This window comes from Sceloporus occidentalis, unplaced genomic scaffold (assembly GCF_023333645.1).
Source record: "Sceloporus occidentalis isolate IW3139 unplaced genomic scaffold, rSceOcc1.0.p SCAF_4, whole genome shotgun sequence".
Lineage (NCBI taxonomy): Eukaryota > Metazoa > Chordata > Lepidosauria > Squamata > Phrynosomatidae > Sceloporus > Sceloporus occidentalis.
The window spans coordinates 70,266,335-70,279,056 of record NW_028316984.1 but is presented as its reverse complement, the minus strand read 5'-3'; the positions used below and the strand labels follow the sequence as shown (position 1 = coordinate 70,279,056).

Below are 12,722 nucleotides of genomic sequence, written 5' to 3'. Positions count from 1 at the left end.
AAAGTAAGAAGTAATATGGGAACCAAGAGCTACAATGAAATGGAAGATACTTGTTATTGCAGAATTTATAAGTTCTTCACAAGCAATAAAACGGAGAGCTTGGGAAGAAAAGGAACACAGTAATACAAGGTTTTTACATATATTTTCTTTTAAAGATTTCTGCTATAGAAAGAAACAGTCCAACATTTCCAACTGCACAAACTAGATACGTTTCCATTGCTTTATATTTGTTTAAAAATCTGTATGAAATACATCTCATATATATCAAATATATACAAACCAAATGCATCTCATATTAATCTCAAATGTGCAATGGAGTTCATAAAGTGGTTCAACACTGCCAAGCTAGGTTCACAGAACTTGATAGGGAAAAAATGATGTTCTATATGTATTGTGCCTAACAACAAGGGTGAGACACAGAGAAGACTATCAACGGTACTAACATGAGTAAGAAGAGAGCACCATGCAAGAGGTCATGCAAAGGCACCAGTGAACACAGATGAAAACCAGGGATCACTTGGGTGATAACAAGAAACCTGGTAAAGCCAAAGACAGACCTCAGTTACACACAGAGACTGCTTACCCTCTGCTTTATTGGTAGTACCATCTTTAAGCAAATTTAAAAAGAAATAAGGAGAGGGATAATAGGGAACAGTTAGTAATATCAGCAGAAATGGACACCACCAGTTGGATTAAATAAAGTTAGTCAGTTAGTTCTTTAAACAGAAATGTACTTTTTATGCACCAAAAGGCAGAATAAGCATGAGACACAGACGGCCAATTGCCTTTTATTGTATTTCCTGATCTTTTAATAATATTTCCTTACCCTTTATTGAACTTTACCTGACTTTTAGCCTTCTTCTATATCATTTTTAATTCTACTATACATTTTATAGATTGTTTTGTTTTGAAATTTCACATAGAACAATTTATACAGGCCTATACGAGTAGTACAAAAGTATTATCAGTAACTTTTGGGCATTCATATAACCATACTGCATTTTACTGCAGATATAATTGGAACAATAGCTCCATCTGCTGACACAAAGAAATTATCACATAAAGTATGGAACAGATTTAATGTAAAGTAATAATCTTTTCTCCCCTCTCCCTCCAAACACCCCAGCCAAGATCTTGCAAAAGCTTCTGGCCTCTGAATGGCTGTGAAGGAGCTGCAAACAGCTCTTAAATTAGCTTCCCATGCATCAAAACTCATTGGAGAACATACCATGGAGGTCCTTTCTAACCAAGGAGAATGAGCCTTACATGAATGGGTTAACTCCTGTTGCCACCCAGGTGAGGCAAAGAATCATGTGTTTTTAAAAAGTATTTCCTGTTGGATCCCTGACTCCTCCTCAATTTATCCCCAAGTGGAGAAAATGGAAAAGGAAAATCCCTAGAGAAAGGAAAATGATGTTGCCACCTTAGGGTGGGGCTGGATGGCTCATTTTCTTTACCTAGAATGGACCCTCACAGTAGGTTCTCCAAATATGCCATTCCTAGCCATCAGTGAAGGAGCCATCCAAGCAATCCAAGAATGGGAGCCATCCTAGCATTAATATAATGTGGGAGAGACGGTAGCAAGAAAGTTAGCTAATCTGAGAGAACCTGCTGCAGCACCTTCTGCCAAAGGATGTCGTAACTGAGGCAAATTTGTTTAGCCTGTAGTGTTGAAGGCAGAACCCAAGTTGATTCTCTGCAAATTTTCACCAGGGGAGCATTAGTTGACATGGCTGCTGATCTGGTAGAGTGTGCCATCATGTTCTGTGGTTTGGGAAAAGCAAGGGGGTTGTAAGCCAGAAAATACATTCTTTGATTCACTGAGTTAGAGGGAGATACCTCCTTCCCTAGGTAGGTGGATAAAAAGGAGACAAAGAGTGCTTCTGATTTCCTAAAGGGTCTGGTACACTTGATATCCAGTTTCAGATCCCACCTGACATGCAACTTATGCCACTGCTTTTCTAGAGGGTGGATTGGATGAGGACAGAAGGATGGTATGATGGGCTGGAGGTTATGGAATGAGTAATTTACTTTAGGTAGAAAGCCAGGATTAAGCCAGAGAGAGACGGAGTGTGTATCAAATTTGTAATGAGAGGAGTCCATAGAAAGAGCTGCTAGCTTTGAGACCCTCCTAGCTGAGGTAATTCCCATGACGAAGAGTACTTTTATGGACGGAATTCAGAGTGGAACTATCTGTTACAATTCAAATGGAGGCCTCAAAAGGTTTTTTAATACCTTGTGAAGATCTCAAGATGGAAAACGATGAGCAACCAAGGGACTGAGTAGAGAAGCCCCCGTTAAAAATCTCTTCACAATGACAGGCCTTATAGGACCACTTTAGGGATGAGTGTCCTCCTTCGTTAGAATCTTGAAGTCTCTAAAGGGAAGAATCATTCCCTAGGCACTAAGGAGTTTATCACATGGGAGGAATTTCTCTTAATTTCAAATGAAAAGAAAGTGGGGCCAGAATGCATTCACTGATAATTCAGCAAATTTATGTGAATTCAAATTGCGTTTGAACTAACTTCCCATTGTCCAAAAATAGCTTGCCATTGTCTGAAATTGCGTGTGGTAGTCTATCACGCAATAACGTGAAACCCCATGATCGCGCTCAGACTGACTTCCCATTGCCTGAAATTGCATATTATGTAATAACGTTAAACCCCATGATTGCGTTTGGATTGCCATTGGATTATACTTTCAATTTCCCTTGTCTGATAAACTCCTAAGGCATTTGTTTAAAGCACCAAAATTGGACCATCCATGATAGCAGTTTTGAGATTCATAGCCTCAGCAGAAATTGTATACAGGTTTTGTGCCACATTAATGGTTTTATTACTTTGTGTGTGTCCATTCTGATCTTAGCAGTTTGTTGAAGTTAGATAGAAAAGGCTGAACCCATGAGGAGTATTTTGGTTTAGGAAACATAGCTGCCCCATGGCTGGAATAGTCAGTGATTAGAGCTCTAGAAGAATCAGACTAGCTGTCTTGCAAACCCGATGCTGCTACTGCTTTAGATAAAAGAGGAAGTAATCATTTTGACTGAAATTTCTCCTTCTGGCTAGGTTTTCCTAGTCCCCTAAACCTGACCAATTCCCTTTCTCTGTTTCAGACAAGTAAACTGAGAGAAGCTGAATGAAGGAATCTATATCAACATCTCTAGAGGAGGACTGATTAGAAGAGAGGGCAGAAGCTCCTATCTCTGGTGAGGAGGCTGGTTCCTTATCTCTCATGCCTTGTTCCTGAGGCAAGTTCAGACTATGATACACACAGTGACGTAGAACAGGATGTCATGCCTAGTACCTGGGACCCAGGTTCAAATAATGACATAGACAGGGAAACAGAAGGCTAGGTGGAAATTACAGTGCTTGAGACAGACAGTGATACACTGGTGCCTCGGGATACGAAATGATCGGGTTACGAAATTTCCGGGATACGAAAAAGTTGGATTGGCAAAAACTGTTTCGGGTTACGAAATATTTTTCGGGTTACGAAATTCATTTCGGCGCGAAATTCAAATGCTGCAAAGGCTTTCCAGTGCTAACGGATTATTTTTCGGGTTACGAAATTTTCGGGTTACGAAAGGAATGGCGGAACGAATTAATTTCATAACCCGAGGCACCAGTGTATTCCCCAGCAACCACAGCACACAGAAATGGACTCAAAAGTACCTAGTGCAGCTAAATGCAAACGAGAAAGGGAAGGGCTGCAACACTTAGATCATTTAAACAAGAAATAGTAATCAGGCAACAGCTGCAAGAAGATGCCAGACCATAAATATCCCAGTATCTCCCTCAGATCATTGCTGACAACCAACCATTCTGGTGGAAGCAACACCATCATCTCTTGATTCCTGACTTATGGTTCCAACGAACCTTGGGCCCTGCATTGTAAGATGACCACACCACTGGACACTCCCTTGGATTGATGCCTTGGATTTTTTACTGTACCTACTGACCTAAACTGTCTAGATTCTGATAACTGTGTATGCCGATTTGGTAAGCTCCCGTACACAATTGGGGCTCCTTCTGTCTTATCTCTGATGGACTTTATTTGGTACTTTGTCCCTGGCTGACCTCCAAGTCAAGACATTATCTAAGGAATGAGCCAATTTACTTCTGTATTTGATTGAGCAGTTGTAATGTCAGCCTTATCCCTGCAATGTTTCCTTTGAAGGACTAGAGGGGTGGGGGCAAAAATGGAATTAGAGGGGGCGAGGGAGAGAATTCTAGGTTGTTTTGCTGTAATATGGCTGAGAGGGGGCGGGCAGCTGGCACAACTGCTGAAGCTCATTAGCAACTATGGAGGAAAGTCACTGCAGCTATGAGTACTTTTTTTTTTAATGGCACAGGCAGAGACAAAGGAACTAAAAAAAGATATTGGAAGCATTTGGTTCTTTCTTCAAAGTGGCTGGCATCTGCTTTGCTCTCAAAATGGTTGTTGCCTTGCCAAAGGACAAAAGGGCATGATTTCTGGGATGGGTGCTTGGGTTTTGTACCTATTTGGGATGGCTGTTTAGTTTTTGTGCCTGTCTAGGTGATTGTGTCTGGGAGCACTTTGGGAGAACTAGTAATCTCAACCAAATGAGGAGAGGCATCTTGGGAATTTAAAACAGACTTCTCTTCTGTCTCCATAGTTCTCTTTGTTTATCAGCACTAGCAGGGAATGAAGTACACTGCCAGGGGTCTTGAAGTGAGATCAGCTGCCTTGGCCACTTTGAGGCTCGAGGCAGAACTAAGGTCAATGGCTGCTTCAGATGAGGTAGTCACTGCTGGCAAGTACACACCTTTCCAACTACCAGGGGAGGTGAATATGACAGCTTGCATGTCTCTCACAATTTGGACAAGTTTGTGGGCTAACGGGCTGAGCAATGGAGGTTCCTTTACATTTGATTTTAACTTTCCCCATTCCCATCTACACCCCAAAAGACCATGCAGAGTGAAAAAAGGACGGACGTGAAGGAGAGGGGGAATAAAGAAGAAAGCTAGTGAAGTGAGGCCACTTTAAAGAAAAGAAGTGGCAAGGAAGGGGGGGGAAAATAGCCAAAAGAAAGCCAGAGAAGTGGCGTATAGGACCATTCTTGGATGAGACAAGATGAAACAAATGAGGAGGAGCCAACAATCCAACAAGAACTACACATGATCCCTTGCTTTGCCTGGGTGGTGACAGGAGTTAATCCATTCATGGGTGCTCCTCTCTGCTGGATGAAAAGGGAAAAGAACCCTATGTTCTTTAACTGCAGTAAGTATTAATGTTTTTAAATAGGCAGGACAGACTGAGAAAATACAGCTCTGTATATCATGAGGGGAGAGGGAAGTCGCTCCAGACAGTTAACTAGCCAAAGTGTATGCATATAAATACAGATTTGTTTGAAAACCACTTTTCTTAGCCTCTGCTTTTCTGCCCTCCAGGACCTATGTATTTGTGTCATAGATACATGTTGTTTGTGAAAATACAGATGTCCCAGATTTAATCACCTCAGGCCTCTTCTGCAGTTTCTAGAGTAAAAGGAGCCAAGTTGCCATGATGACAAGAGAGTAACTACCCAGAAAGCCTAACAACCTAAGCACTGCTAAATAAAACCAGTAAGATACAGGTTTATGCTTAATAGAACCATTCTTTGACATTATATAAAGGAATGGAAATTAAAAAAAAAAACTGGTAAGGGGTGTGTGTGTGGGTCTGTGTGTGTGTTTAAAAATTTCAGTTGGGGAAGATGCTATTCCTTTGAATTCAATCAGGAAAAGGACTACAAAATTAGTTAAAAGAAAAGCAAACAAATAAATATAGGAAAGGTTACACAGATTTAATGATTACATGAACAACTCCATAAGATATCTGCTTTAAAAAAAATGCAACAAGCTGGTTCACTAAGAACAATTTTTAGGAGATACAGGGCTGGTACAGACCGGCACTAAAAGCCACCTTCTGGGAGGCTGCAGGCAGCTTGGGGGACCTGGCAGGCACACACTGCACGACCCCAGGATGCCCTGAAGGTGCCCAGAGCAGCGACATGTCAGCCAGCCTCCAAGCATCTTGTGGGCATGGAGGTTAAACGCCGCAAGCCCCCAACACAACAGGAAGCCGCCACGGGGCCACAGAAGAGCTGCTAAAAGTGGCATTTTCGTGGCAGAAAAGGGAGCAGTTGAAACCCATTCCTTTTTCGGCCAGCGCCACAGCAGACTGAGGCAGGATCATGTGGCTGTCATGGTTCCAATCCTCCCTATGCCTCCCCATCCGGGCTGTCTATTTTGATCCAGTTAACTTTTTAAAACTCAAAATATCTTTCCTTGTAGCCCTCTGCAAAAGGACCCCAAATTTTCAGAAATTTTGCCTGCCCAAAATGTTAAGCAGAATTTGATGGTTGCTGCAGGTTTTCATACTGGTGGAAAACCTTTCTCAAGACAAAGAGAACATTAGCAAGTGCACACTGGCAATTGTTGCATAATGGTGTGACATTCTACACATCTGCTATTAGCAATCTTTAAACATGCTCCACCAATATTCATTTTACCACACTCCCTACAAAAACCCTACTACAAAATTAGTCATTTCCTTTGATAAACCAAGTTAACACTAATTTTAAAATTAGACTTGTCAAAAAGCTTTCTTCAGCATTACTGGCATAATACAATTGTTACTGAAGAATCCATTAAAAATAAGTAATATAAATATAGAATAACGAACCTCTTCCTATTACTTTCTATTTGTACTGGAATCTACTGAATCTAATTCTATTGGTATCAAAGGCGGTGTACAGACCATCCTTTTGGGGCAGCCTGCACCCGCCCCTTTCCCCGACGGATCAGGGCCTCAGCTGCCACAGTGGCAGCCCTGAGGCCCCGATCCACCGCTTTTCCAGGCCGCAGGGAAGCTGCAAAAGGCCACTTCCCCGCGGCCTGGAAAAGGGTGTCCTTGGGGTATCATGCCCCAAGGACACCCCGACAATGGCGGGGAACAAGAGAAAGGGGCCGCTCAGCCCCTTTCTCCTTTGTGTTGCTGGCGTGTAAAGGCTGTGCCAGCAACACAAGCAAAGGAAGGAGCTCCGTTTCGGAGCTCCTTCCGGCGCAGCTGAAAGGGTGCCACAGGTGCCCTTTAGTGGCGCCAAGATGTCACATCCGCGCCGCCCCATTTGGAGGCAGCGCGGCCATGACGTTGTAATGGTAGCACCCATCTAGAAAGGGTGCCACCATTACAACATACTAGGGTTGCAGGGCATCTGGAAAGGACGCCCCGAGGCAACCCTAGTATGTGTGCAGGCCGGCGCAAAGCGCCGATCTGTACAGCACCAAAGTATACTATTTACACTTACACTTGACAGTTCTGACAATTCAAATGTAACAAACTGTGTCAACTTTCCTTTTTTTGTATCTTGTACAGCAGTTCACAGAAAGTTTGTTAATGATATTATACCATCTGCAATTTTTGGTAAAGAATTCACAGATGGGAGAGAACAACAAAACTAATTCAAAAGATAACCTAGTTCCAAAATTATTCTGGCACCCAGCTAATTTATTTCTAAGCCTTAAATATTACGTACTAGCTGTAAGGCACTAAAAATAATATTTTGGTGACATTAAGAGGATTACATAAAACTGACTGGTTAGTTTATTAACTGATTTATTATATGATGTGATAAGAAAAGTTAAATGTTACTTTTCAAAAAAGCTATTGGGATGTTGCAATTAAAACAACAAAAATTAAAACCACATTGAAAACGTTAATGGATTGGGTGATGAAAAAGCTGTTTTTTCAAAACTATTTCCCTCTAAGTCACATTTCCTCCTTATTCTCTAAAATTCTTGTATCACTGTTGATCTCATTAATGATACAGCAAATAAGCTTACCTAGAGATGCATATGAGCCGGGGGGCAGAGCTGCAGCAGAGCTGAAGGGGATGTCTGATCCGGAAGATGTTACTTTTGATTTGGCGCTGGCTGCTGCATTCACATCAATGTCACTGCGAGACCGCTGGAGAGACCCAGATGTTGACACAGATTTTGCACTTACTGTAGAAGCTATGAGAAAGAGGAAAAACTGCATCATTAAAAGGTTAATATTGCCTTAAAACTGTCTTCGAACGATTTCTTTAGTACAGGTCCAAATTCCTTCCAGGGAAATTAAGAATGTTAGAAGCACTCCTTCTTGCCTCCCCAATTAATTCTTAGGCACTTAAGTGCTCTTGTAACTCATTTCCATAGAAGTACCGTATAATGTAGAAAAAAGTTACATTTACAATGTTAATTTAGACAGACAAGATCAGGTGAAAAGGTACAGACCAACTCACACAACACACAAAGCAACCTAGGGAATGAGATAACATTGCAGCTCTTCTACTTATTATTAAACTTCTGGCAGAATGGCAAGACTGTATTATTTTGTATGCGCTTTGGTCCTTACAGCCAGCTTTATCATTAGCATTTGGGATTGCTTTAATATTTTCTGAAAGAATATTAGCTTTAAAATGTTTAAATAATTTAAAATGCTTTAAATAGTTTTTTTATTTGCTGTGCATTGCCTTGGGAACTCTGACAGACTGACTGAAAAACAATAAATAAAATCACTCTGTTTTGGGAAAAAAGAAAAAGCATCGCTCCCTTGTCTTTCTTTAAGATATGGAATGTTGCAAAAACGATGCAACTGACTTATTATATAATGGTAAGAGGAGGGAATGAAAAGCTTGAAACATGGAGAATTTTTATTTTCTAGAATAGTACATTTGATGATAATGTTTACTCATATTCTCTTGTTTTCTGATTCAGCACTGAAAGACAATGTTTGTCTAATGATATTTATGTAATGTCATAATGATAAGTCAACACTGAAATCGACTCAGTCTATATCCTGGAGAAACCATGGAAAATATTGACAGTTGCAATACTTTTGTTTTAACATTTGCTGCTAGACAGTGTTCTCTTTAGGAGCCATTCATTTTTAGTTCTATGCACTGGACTACACATAACTATATTAAGCCAGAAAAGGTTAGGGAAAAGACATGTTGGGCCAAGACACAGTGAAAGTAGGAAATCAGCTTTGGTGCTTCCTTCTGCCTAGGACTTGTCTTTATAGAACTGCATGAAACAGGAGCAACGACAATTGCTGCTAGCTTCCTTAGTTATAACGTTTCTAGGCCCTGCCCCAAATGTATGTGTCGGGGACAGGGTACAGAAGTAGAATCATTCATACCAACTGACCCAGCATTGAAAAGAAAAATCTGGATGCAAAGCAGCCACAACTCATACTACTTTCCTTATTGTCAGTGCCTTCATGCCCTGTTGTTGTTGTTGTTGTTGTTGTTGTGTGCATTCAAGGCTCACCACATAATTTACTAAAGTGAGGTGCAACATTAATATTTTGCATTAAAATATTTTCTCATAGGTTTCCTTTATATTTGTAGAAGGTAGTACAGGAGAACTCACACATGCATCCCAGTCTCTGTATCTTGAGGCCACTAGTCTACACTCAGTGTTCTGCTGGATTTACCACAATCATTTGAAAAATAAAAATGCACAGAGCATTAACGAAATTATTCATACTTGGACAGCTGTTTCAAAAACCACAACTTTTCTAGGTAAATGAAGTTTCAACAGCAGTTTAGATGCCCCTGTTCTATGTATCTCCAAGGTTTTAGTAGGAATTACAGATTAAACTGGCAGGCCTGGGTTACTCAAAGGCATAACATATATGCAGGTTGGAATGGCATTGGCAGGTAAAGGAATACTCTTAAGTCTTTCCTCATCTTTCCATTTGTACACACATGTTAGCTCAGGTCCTTTATTCTTATCTTACCTCGTGATGTTGTGCTTCCTGTTGGACTTCTTTTGGCAGACAGTGGACGACTAAAAGGTAATAGAACAAAATGGTTTCACTTATTGGTTTTTCATAAATGCTAACCGTTTACAACCTGTGCAATAATTTAGGAGGCTCTCTTTTATTTATAAAGTTCTTTTCCCACATTTTTTAAAATTCTTCTTATACTATTACAATTATATGATAACAATTAGAATATTCTTAAAATAAAATTATACAAATTATCATGTTAAAACAACAACTGAATTTTTAAAAGTTAAATACAAGTAAAAAGCATGTCAGGGAGAAAATAAACAGTACACACCTCTTCCTCGGCAGCCAATAATTTTTCGAAAGCTAGTCTCCATAAAAAAAATCTTCATTTGTCATTAGTACAACATGGCAAAGGGAGCAGCCTAATCTCCTTCAAAAGGGAGGTGCATAATATGGAATCAGCTACCAAAAAAGGGCCTCAAAGGAGGATTGGACATATCAGTGCATCACGTAAGAAGGAAAGAAAATTTTCCTTCTGTAAACTTCTGTTTCTTAACATAAACTCTGCATCAAAAATATTACCTCTCACCTATGGGGAGAAGAATTTGAGCTTCCTACTTAACAACGTGGGATTAATGGGGCGGGATGCTTTAGGAAACAAGGGTTGGAATTTTTTTTCTTTCATTGACTTCCTTCGATTGTAGGAGCAGGGAAATGCCAAAACTCAGACATGAGTCCTAAACTGATTCATGTCTGATTTTTGGCTTTTCCCTTCTCCCACTAAAGCATTCCACTATGGCCAATTCCACACTGTTTAGGAGGAGCCTGGCTTTCTCAAGTTTGGAAAGTTATACAGGACAGGATGGAAAACTTTGGCCCAGAACAGATGGGCCAAATGAAGCAGCTTCCAGCCACTTTGGAGGTTCAAATAATGCATGCTTCCAAAGTGTCCCAATGCCACACTCCAGTCCCTTAGACGGAAGCACCAGAACCCAGGATAACTGGGCCCCTGGTGGCATGGGTTGGGTCCTGCAGAAGTGCCAATGGGCTTTGCAGCTGATGTGGTACTGACCCTCTTCTGGTCAGAGCAGGCTCAGGCTGTTCCTTCCCACCTGTCTGCTCTAACCCTTTCTTTCATTAAACTTTCTCCAATTAACCTATTTTAGCACCCATGCCCATGCTTCTAAAAGTCTGCTCTAACTCTGAGTGTGCTCTAATTGACTGGAAAAATAAAACAGATCTGAGGCACTGTACTCCTTGGGTCTAAGAATCCAAGAACACATTTTCCACACTACCATCTTTAAAATCAGTTTTAAAAAGCTCTTGTCAATCTCTGAACAAAACAGTAGCAATCTATTGAAGAAAAACAAGTCCTCACATTACATGAAGAGAGCTAAATGAACAAAATCTGAAAACTGAAGGGAAACAAGTGAAATTATTTAAATGCATTCTTTTCTGTTCCTTCTACTAAGCGAACTTCTTTACAATCAGTCTGTAATTGATGGGAAGCTCAAATGGGATGAGGTATTCATCCTTCATCATTTTTCCATTGTTCTTGATACACAGCAACTCTGATCCTCTTCGTTCCAGTTACCTTGTTTTACCTTACTGAATAAAAGAATTATAGCCAGATCTCACATTTTCCCAACTTGTGCAGTACTGCATAGAAGAAAACTAAACTTCTGATTTATAAAATTCAGCCCTAGAACCAAGAACATCTACCCCTCTTAGCAGCATAATTCGGGTCCAGAAATTGTTACAGTTGTCCTGGTGAATGATTTGCCCTGTTGCACAAGACGAATATGGGGAATGCCGATCTGCTGATTCTTCATAACCTCTGAGCACCATTTGATTCATTAACTACCCTAAGTCCCATTTGGGGAGAAAGAGTATAAATCAAATAAAAATAATATCCTTCATGGTTGCTAAACAGAAACAGGAGTACAGCTATGAGGTTTCTCTGGTCCTTCCTAGCAAGTTGGTGCCAGAAAATGGCAATGCAGGACTGCTGCTCCAACTGAAGTCATGGGTTTATGGACTGCTGAAATTATTCATCTTGTTCCCTAAGTTTTTAAATGTCTACCAATAGGAGAAGTAATCTGATGATCTGGGCATAAGATTTTATTTTAATCAGTTTCTGGATGCTGCAGTTTGGGGTATTTCAATGAGCACCTTCTCCAACACATCTCTTATTACACATTCTAATCAACACTGAGGTCTCAGTCTAATTTCCCACAACTGAGCCAATAAGTGATCAGAGAAATTTTTCTTAAAGAAAAACTGAGCAAACAAAAATGAAAATAAATAAACAAATGTACACCAAACTCTAGATTTCATGTAACAATAGGACGATTAGATCAAGTTTTACTAACCTGTAGACAAACAAGTATTCCTTATAAATGAGAGTACCAATTAACAAATGAATGGTAGCTCATATTTTGCTAAGCTTTTATGTGGTAGCAAGAAAAATGTGGCTCCGAGGTCTTACTTGAGACTCTCCTGGGAGCTGGAAGAGGAGCGATCTGATTGAGGCAAGGACACAATGCTATCAGAGTTCTTCAAGTCAGACTGTAGAGCCTTCTGGTATGAAGATTCCAATGAATTAAACAAATGTTCTGCTTCTCGACTAAAATGGCTGTGGAAGCCCCAGTAACATCTGAAAATAAAAATTTAAATGATTTTTGAATAATACCGTATATACTCGACTATAAATTGACCTCATGTATAACTGGAGATTTTGGGGCCAAAATTATGCCTTTTGATATGATCCATGGATAAGTCGAGACTAAAATTAAGGGGCATGTAACAAAGGAAGTAAAGAATGAAGCAAAGGGAAACAATGCCAAAGAACTTATAAAATTCAAGCAGACATCACTATTGGATGGATGAGAGAATGGAGGGGAGTCAGTGCTTCCAGGACAGATTAAGCTCTTGCCTTT

The 12,722-nt window shown here is 40.3% G+C and overlaps 1 protein-coding gene across 21 annotated transcripts in view; it reads right to left on the bottom strand.

Moving 5' to 3' along the window:
- Window positions 1-12,722, bottom strand: part of CLASP1 (cytoplasmic linker associated protein 1) — a 248,553-nt gene that overhangs the window by 98,465 nt on the left and 137,366 nt on the right. For 12 of the 21 annotated variants that reach the window (XR_016280884.1, XM_089520292.1, XM_089520276.1 and 9 more), the window contains 4 exons: window positions 12,272-12,439; window positions 9,790-9,839; window positions 7,848-8,018; window positions 584-607 (listed from right to left, as the gene is read on the bottom strand). Coding sequence is in view for 20 of the 21 variants with exons in the window: in XM_089520292.1 (XP_089376418.1) it covers window positions 584-607; window positions 7,848-8,018; window positions 9,790-9,839; window positions 12,272-12,439 (413 nt within the window). In the remaining variant the exon portion in view is untranslated. The remainder of the gene's footprint in view (window positions 1-583; window positions 608-7,847; window positions 8,019-9,789; window positions 9,840-12,271; window positions 12,440-12,722) is intronic. The other 9 variants (XM_089520277.1, XM_089520293.1, XM_089520287.1 and 6 more) reach the window with 1 other exon arrangement.